This window comes from Ornithodoros turicata, chromosome 4, assembly GCF_037126465.1.
Source record: "Ornithodoros turicata isolate Travis chromosome 4, ASM3712646v1, whole genome shotgun sequence".
NCBI classification, from domain to species: domain Eukaryota; kingdom Metazoa; phylum Arthropoda; class Arachnida; order Ixodida; family Argasidae; genus Ornithodoros; species Ornithodoros turicata.
Genome location: NC_088204.1, coordinates 47607279 through 47627908, shown reverse-complemented (window position 1 = coordinate 47627908; position 20630 = coordinate 47607279). Strand labels below are relative to the sequence as shown.

The 20630-nt window shown below is 46.1% G+C and overlaps 1 protein-coding gene and 1 long non-coding RNA gene across 2 annotated transcripts in view; one reads left to right on the top strand and one right to left on the bottom strand.

Annotated features, from left to right (window-relative positions):
• Positions 1-20630, top strand: part of LOC135391500 (ankyrin repeat and fibronectin type-III domain-containing protein 1-like) — an 865331-nt gene that overhangs the window by 655494 nt on the left and 189207 nt on the right. Inside the window, exon 4 of the mRNA XM_064621768.1 lies at positions 9172-9264. Coding sequence (XP_064477838.1) covers positions 9172-9264 — 93 coding nt within the window. The remainder of the gene's footprint in view (positions 1-9171; positions 9265-20630) is intronic.
• Positions 500-2294, bottom strand: LOC135393112 (uncharacterized). The gene is made up of 3 exons (XR_010422458.1): positions 1526-2294; positions 959-1050; positions 500-533 (listed from the first exon to the last, which is right to left on the bottom strand). It is a non-coding gene; the product is annotated as an uncharacterized LOC135393112 (long non-coding RNA).

Here is a 20630-nt window from a genome sequence, read left to right as displayed (position 1 = left end):
GTCTCATTACGGCCGATGTCTCAATACGGCCGAAAGTCTCAATACGGCCGATAATCCTTTAATCCCCAAGTGTCTCATTACGGCCAAAGTCTCAATACGGCCGAAGGCAGTCTCATTACGGCCGAAGATAACGGCCAAATGTGAAAATGTGTATTGTAACCTGCATTAATATGCAATGTCGCAGCCAGGTATGGATATATATTCAGCAGGGTATAAGGCATGCACTGTGCCCTTAGGGCCTTATCATATTTATATACACATATTGCGAGACAAACGGTATGTTATCATACCACAGCACAATGCAACATATTGTGTAATGTGTACTCCCACAAGGTAGTGTTGATGTTGCTGTGAAGCAGGCTACTATGTGGAGTTAGCTACTTGTAGAGAGCTAGATGAATATTGGCTTTGTTGTGACGCTTTTGGAGCCATCCTACAGTCACTGGCCAAGACGGAACACCTATCTCAGTCGATGTCAGTTTATTTCCATTCGCCTTATAATTGTACAATTCTTGCTTCTGGAATGAGTAAACCTGCAAGAAGGGAAGAGCAACCATGAATAGGCTAGAATATAAAAAAAACAAAAACAAAAGCACACAAGCATTTGTCTCTACTGGCTGGTTTTAATGTGCACAAGCTGCACATGTGTTGATACGTGTCTGTTATTTCATACAAGGTTAACATAAATCTTCATCTAGACAAAAGAATGACAAGCCTTAAAAATGTGACAGGTAAACACAGAGCATGACCATGATATGAATATAGGTTCAGTAGTTCATTCCTTTAATGTAAACATGTGAATATCAAATAGTGTTACATGACATTCATGAAATGATGCATGCATAACTTTCCATTTCTGGTTTCTTTTTTATAAAGGTAGTGCACTAATTAACATTCGTGCACTACTACAAAATTTCTCACTTCACAACAGAACCTTATGATGATCTTAACAGCTCACCTCTTCGGCCAGGACTCCCTGGGCAGCAACATCCTATTAGCCATGTTGTTGTTTTTCTTTTTCGGAATCCTCCGTGCAGCCACATACCATGCCTGGAATGGAAAACCAGCTATAAATAACAATGTATTTGAATGACTTCCTCTTGAAGTATTTATTCTAATCAGATATGCTTTTGTGCCTAGTATGGTGCGCGAAGGCACATAAGTACAATATTTGCAGACGTTCGACGTAAGCAGTTCAAGGAGATCAATTCAAGTACGCCGACTTGCGCTTTTATTTTTGAAGAAATACGACGACAAATTTTAACAAATTAAATATGGTTCACAACGATACGAGTAAATGCTGCTGTACGGTGATGCATTGTCGGTATCTTATCGTCTTCGAATAAATTTGTTGTTCCTAAACGCGCAACCAACTAGAAACAACGCAAACCTACGAACAGATACCGAGTTACATCTATTACAGGCACTTCGGCTGTTTTGATCCATTTAAATTACTCGTATGAGAATCCAACTATGTGTGGACAGCACACTACTAATCCAGACGATCTACGAAAGCATTACTCACCAGAATTCCTGCTGGACTTGGTCTTGGTCAACACTGCGCGATATACGTTGGGGTTGTGGCGATTCATTCAACTCGATTTTTACCGGAACAACAGGCGCTGCTCGAAAGACAACGACGGAAAATAGAGAGCCGCTATAAAGTCCGCTAATTTGCACATTACAGCACTACAAATCGATATATGAACACGTCGTAAACAGCAACCACTCGCTCACACAAGAAACGAGGTACCCAACGTTGCTAGACACCATCCGAACTCCAAAGTGAGAGTAGCAAAACAACAAGATATCAAAACACGAAAGGAAGAGTATTTATCCCCCCTCCCTTCTATAGCATGCAAAACGTGATTTGCGCTGAGATGAACATATATGTTCATGACGCGAGTAATTTTCACTTTTCACTGATCCAAAGGAGGTCACGTGGGATTGCTTGGCGTTTGCGAAATTAACAGCAATGAAAATGGCGAAACGAAACTTGTGAATCGTGCATTTGCTCTTCATGGTAGCTGCCAGAAAATCGAATCAAGCTTATGGGACACTGGATTACAGGTATGTTGGCATCTTTTTCATTCCTGCATATCATTTCACATTACATTATACGTGAATACATGGTGTCATGTCATGGGTGTCGTGTCTCACGATGCTGGGGAAGTAGTTGCATGGGGAAGTGTGCATGGTTGTAGACTTTTAATTTTTGATCGCGTAATCGAAATATCGGCACCTTTCGCATTGTGGCTTGCATGTGACCAACCAAGTGCTGTTCCCTTACTAGCGCTTCCTGTAAACGACAAAACGAAACATGTGGGAATGTATATTTTTGATTACTCATATATAACAAGAAAATGTATCGTTTTCAGGTTGCTGTCACTACTCCATGTGCCCGCAATTGTCTTGCGTGTATGATTACACTAACGACGTCGCCCACCACGGCGGAAGTGTTTTGCGTACACGCGTTTCAGCATGAAGCCTGCAGGTAACATCTGATGCTTACCCTTCGGGTATTCTGAATTTACATATTGTAGCTTAGAGGAATTCCGAATGCCCAGAGTGACACACACTTATAACATTGTGACATCAGTGCAGTGGCATAAGCCCTAATGTAGTGCCCCACGAAAATGAACGAGGGGCAGTGGTTTATCCAGAAACCCAAGCACGAGAGGGGTGTTGGAAAAAATTGTGGGGGGAGGTCATCATTATAGTTACGTCATTACAGCTTAACATATCATTACAGACGTATCTGAAGCTGAAATCACAAGGGCACCCCCTGTAGGGGGTGCACAGGCAAAAAAGTTAGGGGGGTGTAGGGGGGTCTGGGTAAAGCACTGGCGAGGGGGACTCCTCCACCCCATGTCAAGCCTCATAAAACACCTCCTGAAATACTTTCCTGGCTATGCAGCTGCATCATTATGACGTAATTGTCATTGTTGTTCATAATTCTTGAATATGTTTTGAATATATGGAAGTCTGCTTGACAGCATATGTCTCATGGTCATCACCAAACAAAAGCATATGTCATTTTGTTCTGTGCCTTATGTACTTTTTTTAAATTTCAGGTGGACGTAAATTGTAGAAGGCAGCTAGTGGGGAGAAGATCATGGTCATAGGTCATATGGCTCCTGGAGCTCCCAGTGGGCTCCCTTGTGGAGTACTTTTCAGAACACACACACAGTTCGCTCACAGAACCAACGAGTAGGATGTTGCTTGAATACTGAGAGAAAATGGCGTAACACATACAAATATCGTGTGACACATATGACAATAAAAACATTTTTCACGAGGGATGCATGAAACACTGTCACAATATTGTGTGCATGAACCATTGTGTGTGACACAAGCCGTGGGGGCACACCGCCTCGGACACATTTTGGAAAGCATAAAACACAGTATATACACAGCTAATATGGTGGATGCTTCTTTTTTCTTTTTGGCCGTAATGAGACTACCTTCGGCCGTATTGAGACTTTGGCCGTAACGAGACACTTGGGGATTAAAGGATTTTCGGCCGTAATGAGACTTTCGGCTGTAATGAGACTTGGGCCGTAATGAGACTTCGGCCGTAATGAGATGTTACCCCATTCTTGTGCATAGCACTCCTTCTCTCGCGTCTCTCAACGTTTCTCGCTGAGGACGACTTGAGCTATTTGCACAGGGGTGGCATCCAATGTATTGCCCTATAGACGAAAGCGTGCTAGGCGAACACAATGCATTCTGGACAGGTCCTGGTCGCACGTCACAGCAAACGTCACCACACACGCGACCTTAAAAATGTCCGCACGCGTGATCGGCTGCAAAATAGTTTGTAAACGAGGCGTTCACTGTTTCTGTGCACCGTTTCGGGCTTCTTCCGGACTTGGCAATTAGTTTTCATCCGATAACCTTGCATTAACCGCGCTGTTTTGTACATGAGGCCTCGTACTGCTAACCACTTCCAAAGATGCGATGACGACCCGGCATTATGACACACTGAGCCGATGCGATTTACTTAAACTGAGGATAAATGGGCTACAATGTCGCGGAAGAAGCACCGTATAGTGTACGCTGGCAAAATACGTTCATCTTTTGGCTTTATGCCGATGGTAATATGTCGACTGTGGGTTGACACATTGCACGCTAGGTGGTGCTACCTGTATTTTCAATGGTCATTGATCTCAATGGCCGTTGAAGACTGCCCGTGTAACAGTGATACGAGGGGTGTTCAAGTCAAACCGGGACTTTCTGTCTCCTGAGTGTACAAATGGCTCGCGCTACTTCTTTTTCGTCATTTTCACATGCGACAGGCCTCCGCGTTTACCACGTGGGGGATCAAAGTTTGTGCAAAACAGAAGACACGTGCTGGACAAGATGGCCGACAACGAGGTGAGCGCGCACATCGAACAGCGAATTGTCATGAAGTTTCTCGTGAATGAAGGCGTAAAGTCATCTGAAATTCACAGAAGGCTTCAGGCTCAGTATGGCCACAATACACTTAGCCGCAGCAAAGCGTTTGAGTGGTGCAAACGGTTCCGCGACGGCCGTACATCACTACAGGACGATCCCGGTCGGGGCGGCTCAGAGCCCAGTGTCAGAGTTCCTGAGAACGTCCACCTTGTGGAGCGCCTGATCTTCAAGGACCGACGGATAACATGTCTCGAACTGGCTCGAAAGACGGACCTTTCTGTGGGAACGTTCACTAACACTATCATTCATGAACACCTCCAGTTTCGGAAAGTTAGTGCCCGTGGGGTCCCGAGGCAGCTCTCCGTGTTTGACCGGCAGAGAAGACTGGAAATCTCCCAAGAGCTAAGGTACCGTTTCGACACTGAAGGACAGCCGTTCCTTGATCGGATTATCAAGTGCGATGAAACGTGGGTGCACCATTTCACTCCTGAGTCTAAACGCGCATCAAAACAGTGGAAGCATCCGGGCTCGCTCCCAAGAAGTTCCGAAGCACCCCGTCTGCGGGTAAGGTCACGGCCACGGTTTTCTGGGACAAGGCTGGCGTTGTTCATGTTGATTTTCTGCGCAGTGGTACCACCATCAATAGTGCATATTACTGCAGGTTCTGAGGGATGTGCATAAGGCGCTGAAGCAAAAGCGGCCAGGCCTCATCACCTAAGGAGTCCTCCTCCTACAGGACAATGCACGCCCGCATGCCGCGCATCTCACGACGCCCACCTTACAGGAACTCGGCTGGGAGTTGCTGCCACATCCTCCTTACAGTCCAGACCTCGCCCCCAGCGATTTCCATCTCTTTTGGGCCACTGAAGGCGTTCCTTGGGGCCGCCACTTCAGCTGCGACGACGGGGTCAAGAATGCTGTCCGATCATGGCTGCTACGCGCCGGTGAGGATTTCTGCGCTGCTGACGCATCCAAGTCCTCGTGAAACGCTGGGACAAGTGCATTAGTGCAGCTGGAGGTTATGTTGAAAAATAAAACTAATTTCTCGCCTGTAAGTTCATTTTACTTTTGCGAAAAATGAAAAGTCCCGGTTTGACTTGAACACCCCTCGTATAAGAGACTGATCGAGCCTCATGAAGGGTACAGGTGGCTCCTTGGTTTCTGCGAAGAAAAGAGCAGTTCATGTGGGCTTGTGCACGCTGAGGCACGTCTTGATGCAGTTCGCAATCGAATGGACTTCAACTGTTGCTCAGATGTGGACAGAGATGATGATGAGGAGGTAAGCCAATACCTGACGCACAAGGGACCGGTGAAGACTGAATGTACCTTCTATATCAGACAGCCAAGCTTAATTGTTGTACCACCGCATTTAGTGCCACCCCCAGTCACTGTTTGCACAGCGAAAGTGCTTGACCTGGGAGGTAGTGGTTAATCGGAGTCGTGGTAGTTCCCTGTGTTTTGCCACCCTGGAAGCAGAGGTTGTGATGTTTAGGGCAGATTTAACAGGGGTGCCAAGATCTCTGCATGAGAGCACCCTTCCAAAGTGGAATATAGGTCAATACACACATTATAACATCACATTGTAATACTTGTTGGTGTCTGCTGGATTGCAAGTGATGTGTCAGCATCAATTTCTTCATGCAACATATGCAAGCCGGCCAGCTTCATTTCCATCATCTTGCAGCTGTGGTAATTCACATGTTTGGTTATCAATACTGTTGTGTTGTTAATCGCGGCTATATCAGATGAAGCACAGTAGCTGACAGACAGCTGCAAAAAACGATCCACGAAGTTTCCTATTTTTATCCACATGTGGTAGTATTGACACGACTATTCTGTGGTAAGAGCTATATTTCGCTATGAACGTGACCTTGAACCTCGACTCTACATACCTCTACTTTGCTCTCTTTTTGTGCATTGGTCGTCCACAGCACGTTATGAACTGAGTGACCAACAACCTGTGATCAAATGTGAACTGGGCCTACTGTGAACAAACCTGTGACCAATTAATGTGACCAACAAAGCAATTATTGTGAAAGCTATTATGGTGAACTGTATGGTGTGAACCGAAGGTGACCACCAGATGGCACAGCCACCACACTTTGCACTGAACGTATCATCGCTGTGTGTCGTGTGTCTTGTTCTTGTGTCCCGTTTTTCGTGTTTCCCTTCTTTTTTATTATCTTTTTTCTCTCTCTCTCTGGCAACTTGCAGCCCGTCTCGGCAAGCATACCGCCCTCCTCTTTCTTATTTATTTTTTCTTTCTTTCGATAAACGATACCCCCCACAGCACGTTCGAAATTTGTGGGTACGGCGTACCGCTTCAGAAGACTTCGTGCCGAGATTCCAAACTGCTTCTGGAGCCGCGCGTTACCTATGATAACATTCATGAACGAAATGCTTGGCGTAAATCATTGCTTTCGGAGGTGGAACTAACTCAGCACGGCAGTCTATCGCTACCAGCCATGAGCTCCGCACCGCTTCGTCTTTTGGTAACTCGTGGTACAAAACGATTGAATGCTGAGGTGAATTGTTCTAATAGCCGGGAGCGTAGCACCGTCGCATTCTCGACAACTTCGCCGCGGCATATCACATATCGCTGCAGCACAGGGAAGTGCGCTTTCCAAAGGATGTCGCGCCAAAGAAATGTCCACAAGCGGCCAGTGCTTCTCCAAACAGAATGTTTCTTCTTTCCAGCATTAGCAATAACAGCTGTTTTTAAATCCACAGAGAACGAAACTAAAGATGCCAAGCCAAGCAGTCCATACCAAGCCAACACAGTTAAAACCGCAGTGACGCCAGTGCGCCTTTGCGCAGTGTTGGCCGACCGTTTAGACGTGTTGTCGGTGACACTAAAAAACTGTTTTCTAAGAAACTACAACCAATTCGGTTAAAATTTTTCACACAAAGATTTAATGTTCCCTAATGGACACACAGCGTGAGTATCGTTCAATTCTGTGGCACTAAAAATTCGGCGAGCGTGAGAGCTCTTTAAAGCTTTAAGCACACGCACGCTAACATGTTTTCCCGGTGATTTTGTTTTTCGTTTCTTCTTGTCTTTTCTGCACAGCCAGGATCGTCTTCATTTCCATCAACACAGTGGGCTGAAGCGATTGGAAAAACAATAGAGGCTAAAGCAAACGCTATCATGCGAAGGCACCACTGCCTTTCACCTGTGTTTGGGTGATACACTGAGGATGCCGGTGCCATTGCTCAAGGGGCGTACTCTTTGAGAGCTTCACAAACTTCAAGCTGTGTTAGTAGTGCTGACGTTGACAATCCCCGTATTTCTCCAAGATATCAAAGACTGACACCGCCCTGTCTGAACGTGCCATGCCAACGTAGTTAGGGTTCATTTCAAACTATCTGCTGCAACGGTAGCAATGAGGGAATGATATTGCGTGAGAGATCACGTACATGATTCTTTGTCCCCTTGGAGAAGATGAGCCTGGTGAAAAAACTACGCCTTCTGCGCACATTCCTTCTCGAAACGGGCGACGTCGGGGTCAGATATGTAGATGGCAGAAGGAGAGAGGAGACTACAGGGTGAGAGACTCAACGGCGAAAAGCGCGTGTAACACTCAAAATGACTCCCCCTGAATTCCTTTTCGTCTGTAAGTTCGGTTTGGTAGCCAGGTCAAAATTTACCATGCAACGAACTTATGCGGTGACGCCATCGGTGAGTAATAAATCGATAGCAACCAACGGCTAAATCCAGCTACCTTACACGTGTAAGATTCTAGCTAACAAGGTCATTGCGGCGGCTGCCGCAATCTCTCTCTCTCTCTGTCTGTCTGTGTGTGTGCGTGTGTGGGTGGGTGCGGTAATGTAGCGGGACAGGTGCGGTCAGCCTGCTCTGTGGCGGCTCGATGCACCCAGGGGAGGGAGAGGAGGGTGAAAGAGAGAGCGAAGAGATGATTGTGGCACAGGAGAGGGTGTGAGTGCTAACCCTCTTGCTCTGGTATTGGGTAGTGCAAGAGGGACCACAGAAAACATACGAGCGTCCCTCAGTAGTCTTCCTTAGGATGCTCCCTGTACCACGGTAACCACCATGATTATTAGTTACCCCATGAATCTCTGGGTGTGGCGGCGGGCGCGTGCGAAAGAGACGGAAATATAGGGGTACGCGTACCTTGCGGGCAGTCTATCTCGCGAACGCGTGAAACTAGTACACCGATCGAGGTGTCGTTGAAAAGCTCTCGAGAGGTTCTACGTGGACCTAAAGCTATATCGGCTTCAACAACAATAACCGAAATTTTATGAATTTGCAAATTTGAAATATCAAAATTTTGCCAGTATGTCGGCATATATGAAACCAAAACATGATCAGAATCGAAGGAAACGGCAATCAGAAGAAAGGGCAGCTTGGGAGGAACCCGAAAAGCCCCAAAAGTACAGCACCGAGCGATTGAGAGAGCTACGGGGGCGCCGAAGAAGATTAGCGGCGGACGCAAATTCGACTGCCAGCGCGCACAGGGAGCCCTTACCCTCTTGAGTAAATGAGACAAGACAAAGAAACAGACAAAAGAAATAGACAAAGGATCAAAAGAGTCGGTGATCGTGACGTTTTCATGTAAAACAGAACGAGTCGGACACGACTGAGCCCGTTATAGTTTTTTTTTTTTTTTTTTTACATCCACATCGTCACATCTTCCCTGCTCGCTCCTGTGATTGAATATTTCTTGTAGAGTAGATGCAGAATGCAGACATGTTATAATAGTCGTACCGATTCCAAAGAGCAGCATCGTGATGACGGGCTATTGCAATCCACAGGTTCCTCTCCAGACAGCAGCTCTCCACCGAAAGGCGTCTTTCTCCGTCTCAGCCCGGGCGGAGGAGGGTTCAAAGGCCGCAGGGACAACATCAGTGAGTTACTTATCATATAACTAGAACGATATCAAACAGGCTACAAATAAGGTACCTAATTCGTACCAGCATGTTGCATTGGCAGTCCAAGAACTGAATGAGTTCTGCCAGCAACAAAGGTGTATTTCGCCTTCAACGACGGCAACAAGAATGAATCGCTCGAGCCGTCGACGCGATTTCGTAAAGCGATCTTCTCTGGCGTCGATAAAAAAAAATGAAAACGACGAAATATACAATACGGGCTAGTTTCATCTCAATACGGTACACTTGATGTCTCGAATGAACGGGAAAAAAATATATGTTGAAGCCATCGGTGAGTTAAGAGAAAGAAACGCTTTCCGAATTCTCTGCGCTGCGCGGTTCGGGAAATAGGAGAGGAGGAAAAAACAGCCTCTCATAAGGCGACGTCGTCGCGAGCGGGTTTGAGCGTTGGCTACAAGGGCATTTCTTCTCGCATTATAGTAATTTGTTGATCTGGCTTTAGACCACTTAGGGCAGGTCCCCCAAACTCAACTCGGAAAAGCGTGCAACGAAGAAGGCCGCCACTAGATACCCCACTGTTGCCGTTCCGGATCACTTCAGCGCGCTAAGTTTAGCGGCAAAATGTTTTTGTTGTTTCTGCGAATGAATCTAGTCTTTATATGCCCAAATAAAACGCGTATAACAACTTTCTGTGTCGTGTTTCACTTTTTGGTCCCGTTTTTAAACGTGTTGAGCGATCGGAAGGTTCTAGTGCACGGCTGCGTGCATCACATAGCGTACCTGTCGTACCAGGCGCCACAGGCGCAGTCGTCCACTCTCCTTCGGTGACTTGGCCTGGCTTGGATTGTGCTTCAACTGGATCTTTAGCGCGCTACAATTCAACGCAAGCCAACGTCTGGTAACAATGGGGTATCTAAGGGCGGCCTCCGGCATTGCACGCATCGGGATAGGAACAAATACATGGGAAAATGGCGACCTTGGGGGACCTGACTTAGGGCACAATAGGATCCTTCGTTGGCAGTGCTGTACCGGTTTTTGTTTGTCTGCAAAAAAATATCAAAGTTGACTCAAAGTGCCGAAAAACACCATATTAACCTGCTGCTTTGCGGACGATGTACTAAACGTATAAGACTGAGCTTTATGCCGTTTAATTTGTCATTCATAGGGCTATCGAATGATGTATAATTTGTTGCTCTACTTTGTAAGGGACGTAAGCGATACCTCTTTTAGTAGCACCATACCACTGAAAAATGACGAATTTCGGAAGCCTTTATCTAAAAAACCCCGCCAAAAACTTACCTCGAAAATTTTATATGTTGTAGGTAGTTCCTTAGACTATGCACAGAAGAAAAATCAAAAGTCAGACTTTATCGGTAGGCGCACTGTGAATTTTTTGCCAGCCCTATACGCGGAGCGCATTCAAGCGGAGACACCGTGTCCTGCGCGTTGCAAAATCGAATTTTCGAAAGGGACTTTCAACATCTGTCTTCATATAAAAAGTAATTGCTGTCATTTGAAACCATTCTGAGGTTTCAAGGTTTCCTTTTCAAGGTTCTAAGCGTTCATAACAATGGTGAAATCGCTGGATCTAGATTGTGGAGCAACCAGATGTGCTCGCATTTTTTACCGGATGTCACACATGCATTGCAAGTGCTGGGAGCCCGGGAAGAACAGAATGATTTTACATCTTTGTAAGAGGTATATCTGTTCAGGGTTATTCTAAACATGCATATTTACTGTACGCATTATGGCAGGAGGGACGCAGTGACTTCCAGTATTCTTTGAAACATTTCCTTTCCTACGGCCCCATGACCTCGGACGGGGGAAATTGCACTGAGGAAAATGTTGTTGTGTAGTGTCATACGCACACACTCAAGGCTAATTGATGGTGCCTTTTGTGAACCTTGCCGAAACAGCCCGACTGGCGCCGCTGTCCAATATGTTATCCGGTTCGACATGCTGCGACCATGGGAAGGTCCTGATTCGCATTTACTCCCTGAAGACACCTGGCGCAAAGTTTCGCCTACACACAGAAGACGCTTCAGTCACTTCTCGACTACAGAAGTGCACGGAGTGCCCTTATACAGAGTGTGCGACGACATCTGCATTACTGTAGTGTGTCGTCCTGGTATCACACCTACCTGAATGGCCTCTTTGTTGTACAGTGCTGATCGTGTGGATTTCGCTGACTACCGCCTCATAGACAAGAAAAAAGTGCTATAGACAAAGGATTTTCGCTTTGCTTCGGAGATCGGCGTAGTCGCCATAAAGACTGTAGTTCCAGCAGATCAAGCCGAAGGCGTAACAGAAATGGGCCAGCTATGCAGAAGCTGCTTCAAGTACTTCACAGCAAAGGTGGCTGAATCACAACACGCAGCAATGTTGCCCACATTTGAAAGAAAATCTGACAAGAACCTGCCATCAAAAGTAACATTAAGGAAAGTGGCTTCCACAACGGCCTAAGGCAGTTCATTACACGAGCACTCTCATCCACCCGGAATGCTCTGCATAACTTACGTTACCTTCTTCTTCTTCTTCTTCTTCTTCCACCACTAGGAACAGTGGCCACCAGCCACACAGGGCCTTCTTGCCTTCGTCACCTTGTCTTCTTCGCTGTCAAGTTCTTGTTATTGTACTGTAAATATGCTTCGATATGATCACCGTGGAGAAATATACCTCTTATAAAGACGCAAAAGTATTCTAAAGCATTCTGTTTTTCACGGGCTCCCAGCACTTGGAATGCATGTGTGTCATCCCGCAAAAAAATGTGAGCACATATGGTTCCTCCATAATCTACATTCAGCAATTACAACACTATTGTGAACGCAAGCATCAGAACATTTCAAATGATAGTAATTACTTTTTATGTGAAGACAGAAGTTGAAAGTCCCCTTGGAAAATTCGATTTTGCAACACGCGAGACACCGTGCCACGGATTGAATGCGCTCCGCGTATAGGGCTGGCAAAAAATTCACAGTGCGCCTACCGATCAAGTCCGACTTTTGATTTTTCTTCTGTGCACAGTCTAAGGAACTATCTACACCATATACAATTTTCGAGGCACGTTTTTGGTGGGGTTTTTTAGACAAAGGCTTCCGAAATTCGTCATTTTTCAGTGGTATGGTGTTAATTAAAGAGGTATCGCTTACGTTCCTGACAGAGTAGAGCAACAAATTATACATCATTCGATAGCCACATGAATGACAAATTAAACGGCATAAAGCTCAATCTTATCCGTTTCCTACATCGTCCGCAAAGTTGCAGTGAATATGGTGCTTTTCGGCACTTTGAGTCAACTTTGATATTTTTTTGAAGACAAACAAAAACGGACACAGCACTGCCAACGCAGGATCCTATTGTGCCCTAAGTGGTCTAAAGCCAGATCAAAAAATTTCTATAATGCGACAAGAAATAGCCTTGTTATAGCGAACGCTCAAACCCGCGCGCGACGACATCGTCTTATGAGACCCACTTATGTGGTCCACTTTCTGATGTATACAAAGACTTAACTGGTTTTCGGTCACTCATTCCCTCCCGAGGGTGCGCTGATGATGTCTCCCGTATGGGAGACGAAACGTCTGAATAAATTGGTTAGTTTGTTATGTTAAGTCGGTGTTATTGTTTCCATCTTGTCTTATGAGAGGCAGTTTTTCCCTCCTCTCCTACTTCCCGAACCACGCAGCGCAGAGAATTCGGAAAGCGTTTATTTCTCCTAACTCACCGATGGCTTCAACATATATTTTTTTTTCCAGTTCATTCGAGACATCAAGTATACCGGATTGTTAGATTTGAGATGGAACTAGCCTACGGTAATTGCTCCAACAACACCGAATATCCTCGGAATGTACGAATAATGTTGTAACGAATTCGTACGTCTGATGAATATCCCACAGATATCCATCGGACATGCGTATCCGTTAGGACATTATTCGTGCATCCAGAGGATATTCGGTGTTGTTGGGGTGGCAGGACAAATGTGTCGCTGAAGCATAGACAGACGCCACGACACCAACAAACCAACTGAAGGACACTTTTGTAACAGTTCAAGTAAGCTTACAGCCACATGTACACTTCCCTATCGATGCAAGTTTGTGCATGTTGTACCCGCTACCAAAACAGAGTAACGCAATACGGCTACCCGCTATACTCCACAAAAACGTTGCGCAATACTAGATTCTTTAGAAATTTGAAAAAATAACGCGATACCGCTAACCCTACCGATTAAAAGTAACGTAAATACAATGCCGCTACTTTTCCGCTAACATACCCTTCTCTAGGCAACACATTATCGTAGACATCTCGTTGCTGAATGTGTCTAAGGACAGCACAGTATTCATGCAGCATGAAGCATGTTGTTACTCGCAGCCAAGATATATTATTTGACACTGAGCTTATGATAGTTCGAGATGTGCGCGATTCCCAACTTCGAACTTTACCGTCTGCTTACTCCAGACGGATTCAGTATATAGTTCTCCTTGTGGTCAACTGGTGCAATTGCCATCATAAGCGAACTCTCATCGAGTCATCAATAACTATAGCTACATGTGGTAAAAAGATCAAACGAAAGGCTCAGGCTTTCGCCAGGAACAACGCCTCCAAGAGAATAGACAACCTTCTGAGTGCTGTTGGCATACTGCACCATAGCTTAGGTCTCGTAGGAATTAGGAGTTACTGTTGTTGCTTACCCCTGCTTCCATTCCCCCATTCACACTACGAGTTCTCTTACAAAGCGTTTGATTATACTACGTTTAATTGCTACGATTAAAACGAACAATGAAGTTGCAAAACACAGTTTGAAATGTGATAACAACACGCTCGCACTAGTCTCGCAACTGATTGTATGACGGAAACTAGCATCGTAGCCCGCATTATGTGGTATGTTATACATACCTGTTCGTGTTTCGCAAATGTGTGCTAAAGAAGTTAGAAAATGCACAGAATAAACACGAATTATATTCGTAAATATTCGAGCGCGCTTAGATTATGAGAGTTAGCGAAACTGAGGAAGATCGTTACATCAGTCTGCCTGATTAAGAAATAACTTTTTAAATTTTTAATTTTTAATTTTTTTTCTTTTTTTTGCATTTTTATGTTATGCTAGAAATTGCCTTGTATGCGCCTGTCGTTTCTTCTTTAGTTTCTTGTCCCACTCCCCTCTGTAAAGCTTATGCCCTGAGGGTACCAAAATAAATAAATAAATAAATTAAATAAACTAAAAGGACTAACAAGAAAAAGATTCTGCGTCGCCATTCTCGCATTTTTGCTCCGTGGCTCACGTCTCTCAGACTCCCATATTATGAAAAGTTGCACTAACGGTAGCGGAGAAAGAGTCCGCCGCTGCCCGCATTTGTAACGGAAATACTTTTCCCGTTACTAATTTAAAGTGTAGCGATATAGCTACTCCGCTACTCAAAAAGGTAGCGAATACGGTAGCGGCGCTACTAGTAGCGCCGCTACGTACAGCACTGGCTCTTGACACCTCTTGACGCCGGTTTAAGAGTGCATACCAGCTCTCCGTCCCAATGTATTTCCTACATGGAACAGTTTTAATGCTTTTTCTCGGTAACCGCAGCGCAGATTTTGACGCGGGTGGTTTCATCATAAAGAGGAAGACGAGATGAAGAGAATTATGCTACTAGATTTATCATACATGTTGTATGTATTTTACAGCGACGTCACGAATGCGACAAAAATACACAATTTTTCTCCTCCCTCTTTGAACAGGTTTTTATGAAACTTCTATAGCCATTTCGAAAAAAACTTTCCATTTACTTTCTCTGGAAATATTTCAGGAATCGATAGACATCAAATTTATATGTCTACCACTTTCCGTTTTTATAAAAAAGCATGAAATGTGGATATGGATAAATACCGTCTCAAAGCCCCGTAATTCGCGTCATTCTGTGTCGCCCTCTAGCAGTAGTACAGGAAAAACCGCGCGGAACATTTTGACCGTATCCATCCGCCGACTATGCGGCGCGCACGCGCACCGTAGTGCTCCCTCTCTCCTCTTTACTTTCATGGACATCTGACTTAGGGCATAGCCTTGGAGATCAGAACAAAAGTTTACTTAGCTGCTCGTAAAGGGATTATCGTCAGCCAGCATTGTCGGGGGGGGGGGGGAATCGTGTACTGCTCCACCCTGCTGTCTCGCCTTATCTCTCGTCCGTTATGCTTACCTAACAACCACAACAATACTCGCATATCATTCAAGGGTAGAGCCTCAGAACGACAGTTTCCGATATTTCGAACAGAGACTGTTCCCCTGGGCACAGTCCTGATCATTGGTGTGGTAGTTAAACGTATTGAAATGTATAGTATTTAAAGGTTTAGGGATGACGTGTTAGACGGTCCCTGGGTATTATACAAGTTTTTTTTATATCTTTGCAGATCTTCGTTTATAAATAAAAGCTATGAGAGTAGCACAGACGCACCGTTGATCACTCCAGAGCGGCAACGGTCCCCCACACAAACCCATTTTGGTGTCACCGCTAAAACCCGCTAGACACCGCTTTGTGTCATCTATCTAAGCTGATGCCCGAATTTACTGTATTTTATTGCACCCACGGAGCCTCCAAACGAAACAAAGCGGGACAGAAACATTCCTGTCCCTATAGCTATGCAAAAGCACTACCAATATACTGAATATGTAGGGCTCGGTGTCCGCCCATTTGGTCGAACGCCGCTTGGTCGAAAGCCGTTTGATCGAAAGCCGGTTGATCGACGCCGTTTGTTCGAAAGACGTTTGTTCGAAGGGAATTCAAAGCTGCATGCACTGTGTTGTCCGCACCACTTTTTCTGTAACTTTTGACTCGAGCATACGGAGCAGGCAATCAGTGTCCTCTGCTTTTTTATTTCTTCTTTTTTTTTTTTTGCTTTTTGCAGCCGATAGTCTATCCTTGTTCTGGGCACCCTTCTTATTGCTGGCGACATATTTAAAGGGAACGGTCTGAAACGGGATAGTCATATGTGCACTTTTCGACACTCCAAGTTAACCATTAAAGAAATCGATCAAACGACCGCTGCCGTTTCGATCAAACGGCGTTCGATCAGATGGTTTTCGACCAAATGTCCTGCGTTCGATCAAACGGCTTTCGACGAAACGGCGTTCGATCAAATGTCCCGGAACCGTAGGGCTCCTCAAGTATATGCAAATAAGCTGGTTCTCACCGTACTTGATTACTGAGGTGCATGATTACAACAATCAAAGGCGAAAAGATTGACTATGCATATTTTTTAAATGAAGGTAACATAATTATCATTTGTGTTGATTGTTTAGCCAGAGTTGCGGCAGAGAATGAAGACGAGATGTGTTTCCCATACCTGCATCCTGATAGGCGATGATGGAACGTCCAGGAGGGCCGCATGTGTTGGGGAGCTCCCACGACTGCTATTCATGACATTGCCGATACAACTGAAGGCAGTGTTGCCATACCGGTAGGAGGAAAAGTATGGAGATCATTTATTAACACCAGACGAATCAATGCATAAGCGCTATATAACTATGATGACTAGTATCTACATCGTGTTAAGTACGAACAGCTTCCGTGCCACGAGTGATACAAAATGTCGAAGGCTATACTGACAGTCATTTCTTAACACGTACACCACGAAGCAAACATGAAATTAATAATTCTTTGTTTTTTCAAACCGATAGTGGCACTTCGTGAATCGACCTTCTCATCACAACTTTTTTTAACTATTGTACAAAAATGTGACAACATAGCGTAAACGCAGGTTAGCTGGTGCACGACATCAATGAACTAAGCCCGAGCAGGGGAACCACTGGGAGGTACGGTACGCACCGAGTGACGCGCTGCACAAGGACTTCTCATTCTCTGCGGCGACAACCTCCGCGACTGCGTGATTTCTTTATTTGTGTGTGTGTGTGTGTTCGTGTGTGTGTGTTGTGGTATGATCTTGTTTATCGCGTAGCGTCAAGGGGATACTATAGTGGTGGTGGTGGGGATGACGCAAAGGGCTCCAGTACCGGGTGACGTGTACAATAGTGACGCCACTGCATGGGAACATACACGAACATACACAACGATCGTTGTGCATCTTCGTGTATTTTGTGTAGCCGATGCTCAGGCTTGCTTCATCATGGATTCAAAAATCTGTAGGTTTCAGAAATAATCTGTAGATCTGTGCATGTTGCCAAATATCTGTAGAGCTCCATACAAATCTCTAGATGTGGCAACACTGACTGAAGGTGGTGCTGGCGGTGGTACAATGTTCAAAGGAAGAGGAGTGAGGTCTGCCTGCTGAGACAAGGCGGCAAGTTTCACTCCTCTGTGAAAGGGGAAGGGGAGAAGGGGGTAAAAGAGAAAAGATAGAGGGTCAGAAAGTAAAAGAAATGAGAAATTAGTAAAAGAAAATAGTAAGAAGGGAGGGAGAGAGAACGAAAGCGTTCACGACAGACCCACAGAGGAGGCGAAGGCTAGGAGCGCGTCCCGCGTTTTTCTACGGATGTGGTGGGACCCTGCGGGTACAAAGCCTCGTCTAGAGAGCCACAGGGAAGTGATAGGGCTCTGAAGCTCGCCGTCAAGGTGTCCCTGGCTGCTTGAGGGTTGTGCCAGGTCACCGAAACAGAAACAAGTCTCACAGCGTGGAGACGATGCCTCTGGTTTTAAACAGTCTGCAAGTGATGCAAAGGCTGCTAGCACTTCACCACAACGCTCTCTTTAACTGCGACTCGCTGCTTGCTTCTGAGCTGTTACGCTGAATTGCGCAATGGCAGGCGACATTACGACGCCATTCCGGGGGACCGACGCTGCTGCACGTATCCCTTTCCCAATCACACTTTCTGCAGGGTGTCGAACCCAAACGTTTTTCGCTCCGGTTTTCGTTCCGGTTCTATCATAAACGGTCCGGTACCGGTTCAGCTCCGGAGCAAAAAAATAACTGTTCATACCGGTTTTGACCGGTTCAGCTTCTGGTGGGCATATTTATTCCCAGAAAAAAAAAATCAATGTTGCAAACTGTTAAACCGTTTATTCCGCATACATGGTATTTAATATGAATAGGCAGCTGTGAAATTGGTAGCTCCTGTAGGTCTGTTCAAATAGGCTTTCTCCTTTCTTGAAGCGCATGATACAGACGGACTTGTTTGTCGTGATTTCATACGTAAAGTACTGTCTTGCTGGATTGGTGCGATCGTGTCCCATCCGAATGTATGTTGCTGCTTCCGAGCCAGCAGGCACTACCGCACGAGTAGGACGCAAATCGAGGAACACCTTCACTCACAAACGCGCTCGACGGCTCCGTTTTCTTTTCCTCGTGTCCTGTCCACAAAAGAGGCACCGCTTCGCACGCGCTTGCCCTCGTGGATACATAAATGTATTCAATTTCGCTGCTCTCAAACAAGGGACGCGTTGCGCGGCATTACCGATAGAGAAGCCGTTATGCAGCCCCCTTGGGTGCTGTTTAGTTGAGGTGAGTTTGGGCGGATGAAATTAAAACGAACACTACGGCACACCGTTAGAGAGTCACAACCGGTCACATCTACCTCTAAGTATTTGTGCGCGAACGATAAAACGTTACAAAGGGAGCCTAAGGGTCATGGTATACCGACATACATACCTTCGTAAAGTATCCATGACATGACTTCAGAGCACACGACGTCAGTTTCATTCGCCTATTCGTAGTCCAAACCGGCGAAGTTTTTTCTTGGACCGAAAACCGTTAAATAATTTTCCATGATGAATTTTCCAAGGCAATGAATGATAAATGATCGTGGATGGGGAAAAAATATGTACAAAATATGAATACGCTTATGACGGGCCACCAGCGATGGTGACGAGACCGCCGACAGTGCGGACAGAAGGGTGATGGTCCCAACGGCTCACAAAACCACCCTCCTCTAGCGCAAACAGTTCCCTCTGGAGGACGCTGACGACGCGTACCCGCAAAGATCTCACGAGCAGGAAGATCGGGACATCGCGCGTACGCTGCGGCACAGCCTTGCATCTGGCACCCCACAAGACCTGGGCCCCACAAGCCGTCACAAGCACACTGTACCGTTGGCTGGCATGTCTGCGGTCAAAGGGTATTGGGAACATAATGTTTGTATGCCGCCTGACTAGCTGCCAGAATATGCGGGTATGCAGCAGTCGAAGAGTACATGAAGGTTGGTCTCCACACCCCAGGCAGCACAGCGCGACGACCCAACGTGGGTGCGCCGGCTCCCGATCATGGTCCGGCATACGGTTTGCAACACGGGGATGTTCATGGTCCGTTGTCGGCAGCCTGTACCGTACCCCAACGATTTCCCGAGGCGCAGCCAATGCACACATACGGGTACCTCCTTCCCCCACACGAGAGTTAATTTGCGCGATTTTTAATAACAACAACAACAACATAGATGAATGGATGATGATGATGTGGAATGTTTCCCTGCGTTGAGTGCAGGACCCTACCCCATTCCAAAAAGGTTCACATGAAAGGATGACGAGGGAAGGAAATCCCTACAGTTCGTGAAGGAGGCCGGTGGCCCTCAGAAAGGAAAGAAGAGCGCCAAGTGCACGGCACTGGTGTCCAGGGTTACTCCATGGGCCGAGAACTTTGCAGATGTTGAATGGCCTCTGATCCAGCATTTCAAGTTGAGATTTAAAGGCCCGTCGCTCGCGTACGTACTGGCTGCAGTCTTCGAGAATGTGTCGGATTGTTGCCGGTAAACCACAAGTTGTACACAGCGCCGTGGTGCTGTGGCCCAGCCTATACCGGAGTGCAGGGGTGAATGCGACGCTAAGTTGTAAACGACGCACTAGAGACGTAAAGAGGCGAGGGAAACCGCTTGGCAAATGAAAGCGTTGGGTCAACAGCATACAGAAGCGACCACCGGGTGATGTCATGACACCATTCCTGATGGGCCCAGGGCGACGTCAAAGCGGACAAGAGGGAGCGCCTATCTCCATTCGAAAGTATGATGGAGACTGCTGAGCGGCGATGGTGAGCTGCAGCAGCTGCCCGATCCGCTACCTCATTGCCTCTTATTCCAATGTGGCTAGGGACCCATTGGAGGGTGAGCCGGTGGCCCCTGTCTTCTAAAACCTTGAGTGTCGTTAGGATGTTCACTACCACCGGAGCCAAGGAGCCACGGATGCCCATGTTGTCTATGCACTGCAGCGCTGCCCGCGAATCTGTGTAAACCACCCAGAGGCGGGGGTGGTGATCCAAAATAGACCTTAGGAATAGCAGGATGGCATACAACTCCGCAGAGGTGGCCGAGGTGCGGTGCGATATGCGGAACCCACGTGAAATTGACTCCTTTTAATAACAAAATCAATATGTCATTGTACAAAACTCTTTATTGCATCTTAGTCACCAGCTACATGGGTTCTTTATGGCATCACTTCACCAGCAATGAAAAAATGAGTGTTACA